Below are 18,421 nucleotides of genomic sequence, written 5' to 3' on the forward strand. Positions count from 1 at the left end.
GGTGGCTCACAGGTACCTCAAAAATCATCATGCCTCTAAGATCTTTCTGCCCCCCAATCTGCTTGGGGGAAGGACTTGGTCCTTCTAGGTCCCCAATATGAAGTGCAGTGTCTTAAAGGGGAAATGACTAAATGAATAAGAGTAGAAAGTGTCATCAGCCAAGATTATACAGAAATTCTGCATGTTTTCTGGTACTGCTTACTCAAGCTCACAGGACTTCCAACTCTATGCCCAGCTTTCATAACCTACATATAATTTTTAGTTGCTCCATGGGCACAGAGATTAGCACAAATTTCTCTGACAGCTGTTGAAATAGAGTATTCCATAATTTCAGATCAATGGGAAAAGTTTTTCCCACATAGACAGCAATAACTTAAAAATTAATTTTTGTTCAATATAATTCTCTATCCTATATTTTTTTAAAAGATAAATTTTTCTTGAACGCTCTTTAAAACAAAAGGAAAAACTCCTGTGCTAATTTTTTTCACTCTTCAAAGGCCACTGATCTGATTAGGTCTTCAGTGACTGACTTGGTCATTTCTCCTTCCTCTCACTTAGCAATGTAATTATGATCTATATCCCATACCCTTCAGTGCTTTATAATTCAAGACAATTTTGAATATTCAGGAGTAATTCTTGATGCTCATGACGTAACTTACAATTTGCTGGGACATGAGTCTGACTAGTGCATCTTCCTTAAGACAGTGAGTGAACCTGAGTGTCTAGCATCCCTGTATCTCAAATGATTCTGCCTTCTCTGCAACGATAAATGCAATAATATATCCTAGAATGAAAAACCCTAAAATTAAAAAAAAAAACCCAACATTCAATATAGGTTACAAAGAAGACCCAGAGTCATATAAGGTAATATTGAAAATGTCTAGGGTATCATCCAAAATTACTTGTCATATGAAGAGCCAGGAAAATCTCAACAACTCACAAGAGGAAAGACGAGAAACATACCAACACTGAGATGACTCAGCTATTTGAATTATTAGATAAAGGCTTTAAAGCAGCTATTATAATGGTTTCAAGACACGAGGGTAAAAAGTCTTGAAATATGGAAAGTCTCAGCAGAGAAGTGGAAAATATAAAAAAAGAAATGAGAAAATTTTTCTACTGAAAAATACCATATTCAAAATAAAAATCTACTGGATTGACCGTACACAGAAATGCAGGTAACAAAGGAAAGAGCCAGTGAACTTGAAGACAGAGCAGAAGAACAACATAAACAATCAAGAGGAAAAAGACTGGGGTGGAAAACGTCCAACGTTCCTGTGGAACAGCAACAAAAGATAATACTTGAGTCTTTGGTGTCTTAGAGGAAGAGGGTAAAGTGCTGCAAAAAAATATTTGAAGAAACAACAGTTAAAACTTCCCAAATACTGCAAGAGTCAAACTTGCAGATTCAAGAAGTTCAGGGGACCCAAAACAGGAGAAATTCAACACAATCCACACCCAAAAGCACCGTAATCAAACTGCTGAAACCCAAAGACAAAGAAGAATTTTTGCAAGCAGCCAAAGAAAAACAATGCACTCCACACAGGGGACAACGATTCAAATGGCTATGGATTCCTCATCAGGAACTCTGGAGGCCAGAAGGCAGCTGAGTAACACTTCAAAGTGTCAAAAGAAAAGAAATGAATTCTATATCCAGTGCAAATACCTTTCAGGAATGAAGATGAAATAAAGACATTCTCAGATGAAAGACAATAAAGAGAATGCACCACCAGCAGACCTACTATATAAAAGACTATAAAAGAAATGGTAAAGGAGGTGCTTTAGACAAAAAAATGAAACCAGAGAAGAGATGGAATCTCAGAGTGAAAGAACAATAATGCAATGGTAAATACCTGGGAAAATTTAAAGACTGCTTTTCTCTTCTTAACTTCTTTAAAATATGAGACTTTTGAAAACAAAAATTATAAGACTGTCTGGTGAGCTTTTCAATGCATATAAATGTAATGCACACATATCAAAGTGGGTAAAGGGACTTACATGGTGATATAGTTTCTACACTCCACTTGAACTTGGTAAAATATTAATTCTAAGTGGACTGAAAAGTATCTCTCTCTATACATATAGCGCAACCATTTAAAGGAAATGTACTATACAAACAGATAAAGTAAAAAAAAATTTAATAGATGAATTAAAATATAGATAATAGATAAATGTAATCATTTTAGATGAAACATAATTCTAAATAGAAATAGAAACAGTTTTAAATTAAATCTTAAAGATAAATTAAATAGATCATTAAAATGTAACTCTAAAAAATTTATCAATTTATCCAAAATAAGGCAGCAAAAGGGAAACAGATGAAGGGAAACATACAGTACAGAAAACAAAAAAATAGTTGGCCTAAATCTGAACATATATCCACATTAAACAATCTAAACATCTCACTTAAAAGATACAGATTATCAAAATAGATTTTTAAAAAATCAACACTGAAAATAGATTTTAAAAAGTTTCTTCTGTAGAGCACAGGGAACTATATTCAATTAATTAATCAACTAATTCAATTAATGAATGAAACATGAAAATGAATATATGTATGTATATGCATAACTGGGACATTGTGCTGTACACCACAAATTGATACACTGTGACTGTACTTCAATTAAAAAAAGTTATTCCTTCAATAGAAAAAAATCAACACTGAACAATATGCTATATAAGAAATTCATTTAAAATATATATAATGATTAAAAGTAAAAGAACAGAAGAGGATATACTATGCTAAAAATAATCAAAAGAAAACTGAAATAGTTTTACCAATATTAAATAATGTAGACTAAAAAGCAAGGAAAATTAGCAGGATAAAGATAAAAGGATCAATTTACCAAGAATACATAACAATCATTAATGTTTAAGCAACTGAGAGACTACCGATTATTTTTTAAACCCAAAGCAAGCGGAAAGAAAAAATAAAAAGCAGAAATAAGTAAAATTTTAAAAATAAAAACAGAAAAATCAATGAAATCTAAAGGTGTTTCTAGGAAAAAATCAGTAAAATGTATAAGCCTCTAGCTAGACTAACCAGAGAGAGGGAGGGAGAGAGAGAGAGGAGGCACAAATCACCAGTATCAGGCATGGAAGAGAGGCTGTCACTACAGCCCCTGGGGCACCGGCAGGACAGAAGGACACTATAAACAACTCTATGCACATAAATTCAACAACTCCGATGAAAGGAAGGGACCAATTCCACAAGCCACTGAAATTCACCTTTTGAAAAAGAAATAACTAGCTCAAATGGGCCTATGTCAAAAGAAACTGAACACACAGTGAAAGATCTTTCAAAAATGAAAACCCCAAGCCCAGACACTTCCACAGGGAATGCTGCCGAACATCGAAACAAGTAACACCAACTCCACACAATCTCTACTAGAAAACAGAATAGGAACAACCTCCAACTCATTTTATGAGGCCAGAATTACCCTGATACCAAAACCAGACAAAGGCGGTATAAGAAAAAAATAAAACAAAAACGGATACACATATCTTTCATTAAAAGAGAAGAAAAAAAATAGTCAACAAAATGTTAGCAAGCTGAATCCAGCAATATATAAAAGGAACAGTGCATCACAACCAAGAGTGGCTTACCCCAAGAATGCAAGGCCGAATCAACACTCAAATAGCAAATATCATAATATTCAGAGACTGAAGAAGAAAAACTACATTATCACATCAATCAAATGATGTAAAAAAAAACACCCTATTTGATAAAATCCAACAACTTCTTGATAAAACTCTCAGCAAACTAGAAAATGGGGAACTTCCTTAACATAATGAAAGGTATCAAAAAAAGCCCCACAAAAAACAAACCTACAGCTAATGGTGAAAGACAAATGCTTTCATCCTAAGATCAAGAACAACGCAAAGATACCTTTTCTCATCACTCCTACAACAATGAACTGGAAGTCCCACCTGGTAAATAAGAAAAAAGAAAAAAAGGATTATAGTTTGGAAAGAAAGAAAACTGTCCCTATTTGTAGACAATGTGATTTTTTATGTAGAAAACCCCAATGATTCTACAAAAAAAGCTCCTAGAACTAGTGAGTATATCAAGGTTGCAAGATACAAGATCAACACACAAAAATCAGCTGTGTTTCTCAACACATTAGTCAATGAACAACTGAATGTGAGATTAAATAAAATGTGTGTCTGTATGCATAGACACACACATTTATTGGGGATATAAAGGGATAAATTGGGAGTTCGAAATTTTCACCTCTTGAGGACTGATGGAAATGCTAGCTATTTTGATTGTGGTGGTAGTTTGGAATCATACAATAAAAAGATGACACAAAAAAAATCTCACATACCTAAATAAATGGAGAGACACATTGTGTTCACAGATTGGACAACTCTATACATAGTAAGGATGCCACATATATAGTTACTTCTCCCTAATCTAATTAAGATGTAACATAATTACAATAAAAATGTTAGCAGGATTTTCTGTAGATAGATAAGCTGATCCTAACATATTTATGGAAAGTCAAAGGATCTTAAATATTCCAAACAATTCTGAAGAATAACGTTGGAAGACTTACACTACCTGACTTTAAGACTTGATAGACAGCCACAGTGATCAAGCTAGCAGGGCTGTGACAAAAGGACAGACACATATATACCCATGGGACAAAACAGAGGATCTACAAATAGAACTACAAAAATATGGTCGACTGATTTCTCACAAAGATGCAAAGGCAATTCAATGGCGATGGCACAATGTTTTCAACTAATGGTAATGGAAGACGTGGACACTGGTATTAATCATGTTTTTTCTTTTCTGCATTTTATGATGTTTTGACATCTTAAAAAGCTTGCTGATTGGTGAGATCGACTGTTCCTCCCAAAGCTAGCCAATTCTTAGCTGGGGAGCCCACATGTCTTTCATATGCAACTCCAACCACCTCTAACTCTCACACACAAAACCAGTATTTTCCCCTGTCCTAAATCATCCGAAGGCCAGGTACCAAGCAACCGGAGGCCATCCCTCTATCCCAAGCCCACTGGAATTATTCAAACTAGCCAATCCTGTATTGCTTATCCTGTCCCACCTTGCCCTTCCCTCAGAAACCCCAATAAAGGCTTGGTACTCAGCTCTCTCCTCACTCCCACTTTTGCTCCACCACACCTGGTACTTCTGTGGCCCTGCATGACACAGTGTGTCCCATTCTCTAGTTAGTAATATATTTTTCAATGACACTGGCCTCTCCATGTCAGCATTCAGTTACTTCTATAAATTAAAGTCTCGTGGGTATAATTTTAATTCAACATCCATGTGCGAAAAATGAACCTAACATATACTTCACACCTTAACAAAAATTAACTCAAAATGGATCACTTCTCAGTGTCAGACTATAAAACGGTTACCAGAAAACATAGGAGGCTTTGAGATCTTGGGTGACATGAAGCATTCTTAGATATAACACCAACAGCACGACCCATAGAAGAAGAAATTGATAAATTAGACTCCATCAAAATTAAAATGTTTTGCTCCATAAAAGACACTACTGAAAGAATAAAGAGAAGCTTCAGACTGGGAGACAATACATGCAAGCTCAACAGTAAGAAAACAATTAAAAAGAACAGGCAAGATACAGATGGCAAATAAGCCCTTGAAAAGATGCTCAACATCATAAGTCACTCTGAAAACACAAACTAAAACCACTACCAATACACACCTCTAAGAACAGCTAAAACATAAAAACAACAACTGACAAGCGTTGCTAAGGACACAGAACAACTGAAACTCTCATACATTGCTGGTTAGAATGAACAATGTTATGGTCACTCTGGAAAAGTTTTGCAATTTCTTATAAAGGTAAACAGAAATTCACCATAGCACCCAGTAACCTCACTCCTAGGTGTATTTGCCCTAGAAATGTGAAAACCTGTGTTCACACAAAAACCTGTAATTAGACATTCATAGTAGCTCTATTCAGAATCCCCTCAAACTGAAAACAATGCAAATGTCAACTGGTGAACGAATACCAGTGTGGTACAGACTCATACAGCAGGACACCACTCAGCAATAAAAAGAAGTGAACTACTGAAACATGCGTAACGTCGGTGACTCTTCAAAAGCAGTACGCTGAGTGAAAAGAAGCCAGTATCCAAGAGATACATACTATGATTCCATTTATGACACTGTGGAAAAGGCCAAAGCATAGAAATGGAGAACAAATGAGGACTTGTCAGGGGTGAGGGGTAGGTGGAGAGCTGCACTGCAAAGGGGAAGCATGAGGAAATGTTTTTGGAGTGATAGAATTGTTCTGAATCCTGACTGTGACAGTAGTGGTTCTACAAATTAATACATGTGTTAAAACTCGTGAAATGTACACCCAAAACAGGTACAGTCGAACCTTGGTATCTGACGGGAACTGGTTCCAGGACCCCCAACCCAACATGGACACCAAAATCTGCAAATGCTCAAGTCCCTTGTACGAAGTGGCATGGTGTTTGTGTATAAACTATGCACAACCTCCTGTACACTTTAAATCATCTCTAGATTACTTATCATACCTAATACAATATAAATGCTATGTAAATAGTTGCCAGTGCAGAGTAAATTTAAGTTTTGCTCTTTGGAACTTTCTGGACATTTTCCCCCTCTAAATACTCTCAATCCGTGGTTGGTTGAATCCACTGAGGCAGAACGTGTGGATACAGAGGGCTGACTGTAGTCTGCACATAAATTTTTTATAAAAGCCAATTTAAAGAGGCAAATGGAACAGTCTTCAAATAAATCTTTGGGTTCAATTTCAATATTTAGTTTATTCAAATTCTGAAGACTAGATCTCATGGTGCTGATAGAAGTTTCGGGGGTCAAATCCATTGTGTCAACCAAGGCAAGAAAGACAGTGGTGTAGAGGCAATTTCAAACTCTCAGACTTCAATTTTAATAGAATAAATCATCAATCCATGGTGTGGAGAACCAGATGAAAAATGAAACTCAAACCACATATACCACCATTAAAAACTGAAAGTCAACTTTCAAAGTCTAAACATTCTGTTAATCTCAGAAATTAAATCTCGTAAGAATCATTACTCATCAAACACTCCTCTCCCTTCTGCAGATACATAGACTCTTTTTTTTCCCTCTTCAAAATACTCAAGAAATTACTTACAGCTTTAAGGGTAAGATCACACTGGAAAACAAGTTTCCGGAGTTGTGTTAAAATTTCTCTTTTGGTATTTTCCAGATCATTTCGTCTTTCCTCAACATTTGTCATACAAACTTTGTAGAGTTCATTTGCTTCTTCTACCTTCAGGAATATCAGAGAAAAAAATAACACTGGTTCACTGAATCTATATTTAAAAAAATATTTTTTCTAGTAAAGCTCAATTTAAATAACTGAAAAGGCTTTATGCATGAAAGTTCTGAAATATCCTATTAAATAGAATATTTCTAAAGATAAATAGTCCGTTTTGGTCAGTTTTATGGATAGTCAAGTATGATTTACACTTAGTATATTGTTTGCCTATAAATAAATGTCCCCTTCTATTTAACAGCCTTTTCTATTTATATTTACCTTTTTCTATATAGTCTTCTTATGGAATTTATCAAATTAAATTTCATAAATAATACAAAGCTTCAGCCTAGTCTTGCTATCAGGTACTGGGACTGAGTACATATATACACAGTTGCCTACATGGTGAAATTTCTGAACAATCAAGTAAAAAATGTTAAACTACTACCTTCTTTAAGATACTTCACAAACAAACCCCAAAATTCAAAAGACAAGCAAAAATCTCTTAGCATAGTGGTTCTCAAAGTGTGGGTCCGCAGCAGCACCGGAGCACTTGTTAGAAATGCAGGTTGTCTGGTACCAACCCTAGATCTACTGAATCAGAAACTCTGGAGACGGGGCCCAGCAGTCTGTTTCAACAACTCTTCCAGTGGTTCTAATGCATGTTAAAAATTGAGAACCAAAGCTTTAGCTGATTATTGCTAATTCAACTTGCAAATAAAACACAAGATGATTACTTTCTGAAGAGCTTCCTCTTCCAGCCTTCGCTTTTTTTCTAGCTGCTTGTTGAGATTTTTCACCAATCCACCAGTTGAGCACAGATGCTCCTCTTCTGCACGAAACATGGAAGATTTTGCTTTTTCATATTCATCTTGACGTTGGATGCACAACAATTTTGCCTTTTTAAGAGCAGTTTCTGTTTCAAGCTACACAGAAAAAAAGTATTAAATATAGAATGAGACAAAGAATCCTACTGTACAAGTTTCTGTAGCATACTCAGCAAGATAATTAAGATTGCATTTTAGAAAAACTATAGAGACAGAGTAAGGTACGCCTCTTCCCAGGGTAGATACTTACAGACTGCAGATGACTTCAGATGTTCACAAAGAGATGAAACTCTATTACAATACTAACCATTTTATTTTGCTCCTGTTTCCAAAGTTCTTTTATTTCTTTCCTTTGTTTCTCCATTTCATTTTTTCTCCCAAGTAGAGGCTGCCAAGGGTATTTTTTAAAAAATAAAGAGAGAAAAAAAGCTGTTTTCTAAAGATACACCTGTTTGAAAAAAAAAATCATATTGTATATATAAATTTTTACCTGAACAAATTTGTTGGCTTGGAGAGCTGCAATTGTTTGTTGTAAAAGGTGACTGCACTCAATATCATTAAGAAGAGCATTGGTAAATAAAGACTGCAGTGGCATAAACTCCTAGAATTTAAAATCGAAAAGTCAATTTTCCAACAGAAATGGCACTAGAGTTCTAGATGCACCCTCACTACCCGTCTTTAAAAAGAGAAAATTTTAAGTTTAGACTTTTTTTTCCAGAAAAATAACTATTCATAAATATAACCACATGAGAAAAATACTGAAGAATATTAACTACAAGTCATTTTAAAACTAGTTAGCAAAATTAGTAGCTACCAAGATAACAGACATTCATATAAAACTGTAAATTTCCTAGTTTCTTCATAATGGGTATCAATGTAAGTTTAAAAAGATTTTATTTTGTCAATAAAAAGGCTAGCATTTAAGTTCTTTCCTATGTTTACTACAAACTTTTCTGATTTCGCAAGGCATTATCAGGAGCTCATCTGAGTAATCTCTTGGCACAGAGCCCTCGTAGTTCACTGACCACCTACCTGTAGTCCAATGCTAGTTCTAGTTGCCTCTGCCAGCTTGACAATATTTCTAGTGGACTCCAATTCTGAAAAGGTCAAATAAGGCATCAGATGGTAAATTCAACTTCTTTTTCACCTTCACACTCTAAAATTATTTGTAATTCCCCAATTAAAAAGTGATCACAAATACCAGTCTGCATCTTGGTATGAAGCTACGATTCTTAACCTGAAGTACTCATCAAAATCCACTGGGAAAGTTGCAAAACACTCGCTTAAATCAAAACTACAGTAAGCTGTCACTCACATCAGTCAGAATGGCCATCGTTAAAAAGTACACAAATGATAAGTGCTGGATAAAAAGGGGATCATCCTACACTGCTGGTAGGAATGCAGTTTGGTGCAGCCACTGTAGAGAACAGCATGGAGAGTCCTTAAAAAACTAAAAATAGAGTTACCATATGATCTAGCAATCCCACTCCTGGGCATACATCTGGAGAAAACTCTAATTCGAAGACACATGCACCCCTATGTTCACAGCAGCGCTATTTACAATAGCCAAGACATGGAAGCAACCTAAATGTCCATCAACAGATGACTGGATAAATAAAATGTGGTATGTATATATATATGTATGTGTACACACACACACACGCGCACACACACACACACACAGAGACACACACAATGGTATACTACTCAGCCATAAAGAATGAAATAATGCCATTTGCAGCAACATGGATGGACCTAGAGATTATCATATTAAGTGAAGTCAGTGAGATAGAAAAAGACAAATATCATATGATATCACTTACATGTGAAATCTAATACAAAGGAACTTATTTATAAAACAGAAACAGACACATTAACTTAAAAAACAAATTTATGGTTACCAATGGGGAATGAGGGGAAGAATAAATTAGGAGTTTGAGATTAGCAGATACAAACTACTGTATATAAAAGAGATAAACAACAAAGTCCTACTGTATAGCACAGGGAACTATATTCAATGTCTTGTAATAATGTACAACGAAAAAGAATATATATATGTATAACTGAATCACTATGCTGTACACCAGAAACTAACACAACACTGTAAATCAACTATACTTCAATTAAAAAAAATATACACTTGCTTAGACCCCACCTCCCTGAGGCAAGGGACCTAGGCCTGTGTATTATCCTTTTCTAAGGATATTCAGGTGATTCTGATGGACATTCCCTATCAAAAGCAAATAATGTAGGAGAAAGAGCATACACTTTGGGTAAATTCTATATTCTTCCAGTGACTGCTACATGATCTTAGGCAAATCCCCTGTCTTATTTGCCTCTGCTATAAAATGGGGATCATGAGCTTGTCTTGCCTACTTCCCAGGGTTTTGGTAAGGATTAAATGAGATAAAGGATTTGCAAGCATTTTTGTCAACCATAAAAAACTGGGAAAATACTAGCTATTAAGATGTTCCTTATATGTTTCCACTGCCTTCTGATCAGAAATCTACTGTTACTTTTATCTCCTTTAACCATATTATTTGATTGCACTTCTTTTCATCCACTAGAGTATGACTTCTTTAAAGGTAAAGACAGTGAACTACATGACTGTGTGTCCCTAGGTCTAGTGGTTGGTCCACAGTAATATTCAATAAATTTATTTATTGTAAGTAGAGCCTTTCCTATTTTGAAAAGAGAAAATGAACAATAATTTTATTCACTACAATGAAAGAGCTACTAATTTACAATCATTATTATTTATAGTCTGCAAAAAATGAATCACAAATAATTTAGTTCTTACATTCCCAAGTTAATCAGATGCCCCAAAGGGCAACTCACCCAAGTTCAGCTTCTTTTCAACCCATGAAACTATGTTCTTGGTGTATTTTGACCATGTTTTGGCATATGACAATGCCAGTTCTACAGAGTCAGTGTTCTTTAACAGCATGCTGTCTAAGTCTATAGGAGAAAAACTTCCTGAAAATAAAAATGTCAAGGTAAGTATATATTAAATATGAGCTCTAAACAAAGAAGCATTCAAATACTAAACTGTTCTTTAATGAAAACTGGTTAAAAATATAAATGATAAATTCAGAATTAAAGGGTCACAGTTTAAAGAAAAATGGTTTCAAATTATATTTTTAAATCTTAATGTGTATTTCTATTATTCATCAAGTTACAAGTCCTATATAATTCCTGATCACTCTGTATCCTCACACTATCTACTCTAGCAAGTTTTTTTCCCTTAAGTGTTATATGTAAAACTTTACATATCATTTGTTTTATGTTAAAAATGAATACTTTAGATTACTAAGCAAGGAGAGATTAATTCAAAACATTGATCAAAAGTAACTGCAAAAAGTTTGAGTAAAGTATTAAGTACCTCAAGCATTACCTTTTTCATTAGATGAGTCCACTGATTCCACAGAAACATTTTCAAAAGACTTAAAAGATGGAAGAAAACAAATTTAAGATTAGAGCAGAAGATAACAATCTCTGCTTCAGAAATTTTTCACATTAATTTGTTACTCTAACACAATTCCTACTAAAGAATTTCAAGTATTTAGAACTCAAGGGCCTGAGAAGCCTGTTTAAGTGCTGGAACGTTTAATAAGAACTAGATAGCTTTTTACAACGGCATTTCTCAAGGTCCAAGAATGAATAACTTCATTGTTTACGAACAGCATTAGTTAACACTGATGAAACCATTCAAAACTTTAAATTGTGCAGATCTCAAAAATATTAGTCAGCAAGTTACAGAAGCAATCTGAATAGAAGACAAAGACCTGTCTCTTTCAGCCATCAATTACCACTTTATTATACGGTAAGCATTTCTCTGAAAGTCCACTGGACATCTTAGTGCAGAACCTTCTATGATGACCGAAATGTTCTATATCTACACTGTCCAGTAAGGTAGCTACTAGCTCCAAGTAGCCATATGAGCATTTGAAAAGTGACCAATGTAAATGAGAAGTAAATTTTTAATTTAATGAGCTACATGTGACAAGTGGCTACCTTACTGGAAAGTGCAGAAAAAGGTCACCTACCAAGGTTGTGGGAGCTTGTATTTAGCTGGGCAATACGGAGTAGGCAGGGATTCACTACAAAAGGGATCAATGAAACCTGTGTTTGAAGTCAAGCTCTATCGGTTAGTAGCTGTATGACACTGGGCTACATATTCACTCATTTAAATTTGGTTTGCCCTTCTGTAAAATGGGGATAACAACACTACTTCAAAAGGCTATTTTAAGGATTGAGATGATGTAGGTTTAGCACAGTGCACGGTTATATATTAAGCACTATTAAGTAAATGGCAACTACTATTTCAAAAGATATTTTTCAAAACTCTTTACCAAACAAAGTAATTTTATTGCTAGTATTATAACATCATGGACTTTTGAATTTTAATATCCATGGCAAATTAAAAGCTGCAAAAAGGAAAAAAAAAGGAAAAAGTATTACCCTATTAAGAATTAGTATGTGTGTGCACAACAGAAGCACAGGAATAGGAAATATGATTCACATCTAAAATTTGAATTGTTTAGACCGCTATCACACAGATAATGTTTTATTATACCTTCTAAATTAGCAGAAAAGTCATAAATAGCAAAATATTTAAAGATCTTAAAATTCTTCATCATTCTGATATGGTTTCTGCACTATCCTCTTTGAGTCATCAAATAGATGACTTCAGAAGTAGTCACTTTCTTTCTCAATACTGTAGTACATACAACAAATGTCTTCAGTAGTCATTTGTATTTTATATTATTTAAGAAAGACCTGTAGTTTTTATGTTATTGTGATATAACAAGTATTTTGCACATTTCCAAATATTTGTTGAAATCTTTGTGGATTTGAATTCCAATCCTTTTTGGAAATCCTTAACAGGAAATGATCAACATATGTCCCTAATGCAGTTTGTTTAAATACCTTGCATTTGATGGAAAAATTTTAGTCAAATGAAAATACTACTACTGCTATAAATCTTTAAAGCAATATTCTACACACATTCCTCATGTTCTATTATTTCATAGCAATTTTTCTTCCAACTGGGAATCAGAACCCCAATCCTCTGACATACATGTAAGGATGCTGTTAGGGAGAATTTAGACCTACAGTCCTGTTAATAAGTGTTTCATGGTAACAAACAAACTGTGGGATGTGAGAAAAGATTAACACCTCTTCTTGAAGGAAAAATGGTAAGAATTACTTACTAAAATTTTGGACCGTAAGTCATATATTCATTACATAAGACATTATGGGGGGGGGTATAGTTCAGTTTGGTGTGTGCTTATTAGCATGTACAAGGTCCTGGGTTCAATTCCTAGTACCGCTATTAAATAAACAAGTAAGTAAATAACCTAATTACCTACCCTCTCTGCAAAAAAGACTTAAAAAAGAAACAAATTTATAAAATTATCAGATATATTCTTTTTAAATGATGGTTCCACTTCAAAAGTACAATTAAATTTTTGGTCCAGAAACTGACCATAAATTATCATATTTAAAACAAACTGATTTTTTCCCCACTAAACTAAAACAGTATCAAAGAGTAATGCTGAAATTAAGATTAGTATATTAATTAAATATTAAGTTAAAAATATTAAAGTCTTAGCTTTCATACAAACTTAGCTTACCTTACTCTCCTGAGAAACAGGCAGTCGCAATAATGAATCACTGCCTACATCTCCCATGAGAAAGTTTGTCAAGCTATCCAGGGAAGTGAAAAAAACAAAAAAGAAATAGAAATTAAAAAAAAAAAATAAGTCACTACACTGCTCTGTCACAGGCTTCACATTCAACATGTCATCTAGATTAAATTTTTTAAAGTAAGAACCTTAGAAGTAAACTCCTAGGAATCTATTCACATAAACCACACAGTCACTCACAAATGGATGCTGCTTCTAAACAGCTATAAACACCTCCGAATACAGCAATGAGGCAACACAGAGCATAGCTTTTCCAAAGCTGTGATGATACGTCATGTTTGGGAACACTTCACTTTTCATGTACCTACTGAATTATTGAGACATATTCTCAGTGAGACACGTAGGCCCAAATGTCTTTAAATGACAGTCCTCTACTTACATATTTCCAAAGGTAAAGGCCAAGGTTTCAATGGAAGAAAACACTTCTCTGAAGAGATCATTTTTGTTTTCTTCATTTACTTCTGTGAAGTTCACAGCTACAGGGAAAGGTTGGTTACAATAAATGAGGGAGAAAATACCTTAGAATAGATTTATACAAAGTCATTTGATCCCTTAAAAAAAATTACCATTAATTCTAGAAGCATTAGAAGATTCAGAAACTGAAAAGCCTAATACACAAAATAAACATGATGTTCAAATTCTTCATTAAGGAAATCATACCAAAGAATCATCTTTCATAAAAGTAGCTGGCGTTCCAAACTGACTACACCATGCTTACATAATTTGACATATCCGAAAAGTGACTCAATGTGAAATCAATCTTGGAGTCACAGAGTCCATGTTACACCAGACCTCTCTCATTAAGAGTGTTCTGTGCTAATTTCTCTTGCTTATTGCTTTATGGCATTTTAAAAAACAGCTAAATGCACTGTGGCTCACTTAAGTCAATATGAAGTACATTTTTCACTACAAATTACTGATATTTGAAGTCACATATACATCCGACACAGCATAAAACCTATCACAAAACAGAAAACACCCAATGCTTTAAGATTATTAAATTCCTATTTTAAACCTTATTTCTCATAGGCTTTTGGCTCTGAGGTCCATGTTAACTGACATACAGCTGTTTTTTGTTTATCCTAGGGATATTCCTACATTTTACATTTTTTAAAGAAAATTATAAAACATAACTGAAAAAGGATTCCTATCATAACTTCACCTGAATGCACCTTTGTTAAAAGCCCAGATACAATTTACCAGGACAAAATCTGAGGGATGAAAAAGTATCCATTCTACTCAGGTTGAGTTTAAGGAGCAACTGATTCCCTATGTTCCACCCTTCCTAGGATCTTTCCCAGTAACTCGAAGCAGGGAAACCAAGTGAAGAGGAAGCTATCCTTTGTTTTAAAATTGAGTTGTTCTTAAGCTTGGCTGCATATTAGAATTATTTAGGGAGCTTTAAAAACAAAGTCTGGGTCCCACCATCAAAGATTCAGATTTCACAGGTCTGGTGAAGCACAGATATTTGTTCCAAAGCTCTCCCAGGTGATTCTAATGTGTAACTAGGACTGAAAATGCTTCCTGGAAAGCAAGGACTCAACACAGATAAATTAATCCTCAAGCCTGGAAACCTCATGAAATTAAAACCATGATTTTACATGTATAAGCCTTTGTAGATACGAGGAGCTAAGGTCCACACCTTTCATCAGATTCTTCTAAATATCCCTGATACAAACAAGAAGGAAAACTTAAGTACCACCACAAATAATTTAAAAATTATTTTTGGATTTCTGCTCTGGCCAAGATGGAAAAACAGGCTTATACTGCTCAAACAACTAAAAGAAATCTGTACAAAATATATGAAACAATAGTTTTCATGACACTGGCTATCAGGCAACAAAGAATAAGAATCTTAACAGACAAGAAACAACTGTGCTAAGCTCTACAATTGCTCTACCTTAGTGCCTAGAATACACAAAGATTTCTGAGTAAAGGAAACTACCAGAGCTAAAAGACAATCATTTTATAATGATGGAGTAGTTTATAAAGAGGACAGAACAATTTTATGCATTTATGCATCTAATAAATAATTTCAAAATGCATGAAGCAAAAACTAACAGAATTGCAATGAGAAATAGACAAATTCAGTTATATAGTCAGAGATTTCAAAAAACCCTCTCTGAATAGTTGACAGAACATGTAACCGAAAAATAAGTGAAGGATGTGAAAGCCTTCAACAATGCCATCAGTAACTGTGAGAAGATGGACATTTAAAGAATGCTCTACCCAATGGACAGTAAAACACATGTTCTTTTTAAGCACACACTGAGTATTTACCAAGACGGACCAACCATACTGTGGGCTATAAAACTAGTTTCAATGGGTTTAAAAGGAGTCAAGTCGAGCAAAATATGTTCTGTGACTGGATGGAATTAGATTAGAAACATCTCTGGAAAAATCCTCAAATATTAGGAAACTAACACACTTCTAAATAACCCACGGGTCAAAGAAAAAAGAGGAATTAGAAAGTATTCTGAACACAGTGAAAATGAAAACACAATATATCAAAACCGGCGGGGGCAGAGGGGCGCGGGGGTGGGGGGATGAGGAAGGAGCAGGAATCACCCAGACTGTCAGTTTCACAAGAGTACGCATGTCACAAGTGATTACGCTGTACCCTTAATTTAAATATGGGCAGTTTATTGTATGTCAATTATACTTTAATAATGCTGTTTTTAAAATCACATTGGGAAGTAGACTCTAAATGTAATTTATAATGCAATATTAACAAAAATATAAAGTTTCTCATATTTACTAGCTTTAACCTATTAGACTTTAAAGAAAAAAAAACACTTCATAACACTTTGTAAAATTCTGTAATTATTCTTTCTTTCCTATAAATATACTTTCTCAAAGCACTAAACATGACTGGGAGATTAAGTAACTGTGAGTAGCGAAAAGACAATTATTTGAACCGTCTTTGTTTCTTACCTTCATTCCTACTTGAATGAGGCTACAACCATCTAATGAAAATTCCTATTATCGCCCTTGCCTCCACTGCAAAACAGCTCCATACTTCTAATATCCTTTCCCTTTGTTGCTCCTTCCAGTGTTTCAAAAAAAAGTCTCTGGTTCCCTTCCAATCATAAATCTCCCCATTCTCTCCTGTATTCGTTCTCCACACCCTCCACAAACAGCACTCCTCCCTCATGGTTTCACTGTCTCCTACCAGCTGACAGTTTTTTCTTATGCTGCTAACAGCATACTCACATTTTCCCTATGAGAGAAAAAATTAATTTTACCATATTTTTTCTTAAAGGTACCATGCAATGTAATTCAGCATTTCTTTACTGCCAAACCTCTACAAATAGATAATGACTGAATTCACCAGGATTTGGCTTTTCACCCAGATTAATGGTTAGCAGGGGTTGAAAAACTTTTTCTGTAAATGCTAGACAGCAAATATTTCAGACTTTTCAGGCCATATGATCTGCTGCAACTATTCAACTCTGTATAAAGAAGCCACATATAGAGTAAGAGTGGTTAAAAGGATGGGTTCCAAGCTAGCCTGCCTAGGTTAAGTCCTATCTCTGTCTTTAACTAGGTTAAGTAACTTAACTGCTCTGCTCCTCAGTTTCCTCATTTGTAAAATGGGGATAATAATATGTATTTTGAGAACCACTGTGAAGACCGAATGACCTCAGAACAGAGCCTATTACATAGAAAATGCTCAATAAATGTTATTTTCACTCCATGCCACTGAACAACATTGTCAACAACAACCTCCAACTGCGTTAGTCAAACTTAGACGCCTTTTTCCTTCTAAGCTTTCATCCTACTTGACCATTCTGCAACTCTCAACAACTCTCCCACTTAATATGTATGCAACTTTGGACAAGTCTCTGTGTCCCAGTTTTCTTATCTGCAAAATGGGAGCTGATGTAATAATAGTACTGATCTCGAAAATCTGCTGTGAAGATTAACAGGTCGCCCATGTAAAGAGCTTAACAGTGGCTGCCATAAGCAAGCACACCCTCAGTAATGGCAGCTGTTATTGCTGCAAACATCATCCACTCCCTTCTATCCTGAAGTGCTCTGCTTAGAAGTAGTATGTTACAGCAATGAGAGGAAGTAAGGCCCCAGAGTTTCAAACCTGAGTCTAGATCTAACCCCTACCACTTTGTGTGTCACTCTGGACACACCGCCTAACTTCAATTTCTCCATGTGTAATATGGCATATTACTGAAGGGAAGGACCGAGAAAACAAATGTAAAGCACCTTATACAGAGTTTCTACAAATCAAAACTAAAACAAAGACCAACCATCAAGAAAACAATGAATAAACAGTCAAGTCACATAAAAGGATGCGCAAATGGCTCTGTAACATACGAAAAGATACTCAACTGTGCTCAAAATGAGGGAAATGCAAATCAAATCTACACCAAGACACCAGTTTTTACTATCAGATTGGATAACAAAGTCTGGTAACCAGCTCTGTTGGCAAAGGGGCAGGAAATCAGCCTCTTCAGCACTGCTATCAGAAGGACAGAACCCCTACAGAGGGCATTCAGTAATATAAAAAATATAGATGCATGTGCACTCTGTTCCAGTAACTGCCCATCTAGGAATTCACACAGCTATTCACTGAAGCACTGTTTGTAACAGAAAAAAATTGGAA

At 34.9% G+C, this 18,421-nt stretch overlaps 1 protein-coding gene across 2 annotated transcripts in view; it reads right to left on the reverse strand.

Annotated features, from left to right (window-relative positions):
* ARHGAP29 (Rho GTPase activating protein 29) overlaps positions 1-18,421 on the reverse strand; it is a 67,208-nt gene that overhangs the window by 17,414 nt on the left and 31,373 nt on the right. For both annotated transcript variants that reach the window (XM_032487123.1, XM_032487122.1), the window contains exons 4-12: positions 14,180-14,276; positions 13,729-13,801; positions 11,487-11,535; positions 10,931-11,068; positions 9,125-9,189; positions 8,583-8,693; positions 8,400-8,480; positions 8,003-8,191; positions 7,143-7,280 (exon numbers count right to left, since the gene is read on the reverse strand). In XM_032487123.1, coding sequence (XP_032343014.1) covers positions 7,143-7,280; positions 8,003-8,191; positions 8,400-8,480; positions 8,583-8,693; positions 9,125-9,189; positions 10,931-11,068; positions 11,487-11,535; positions 13,729-13,801; positions 14,180-14,276 — 941 coding nt within the window. The remainder of the gene's footprint in view (positions 1-7,142; positions 7,281-8,002; positions 8,192-8,399; positions 8,481-8,582; positions 8,694-9,124; positions 9,190-10,930; positions 11,069-11,486; positions 11,536-13,728; positions 13,802-14,179; positions 14,277-18,421) is intronic.

This window comes from Camelus ferus, chromosome 9 (genome assembly GCF_009834535.1).
Source record: "Camelus ferus isolate YT-003-E chromosome 9, BCGSAC_Cfer_1.0, whole genome shotgun sequence".
NCBI classification, from domain to species: Eukaryota; Metazoa; Chordata; class Mammalia; order Artiodactyla; family Camelidae; genus Camelus; species Camelus ferus.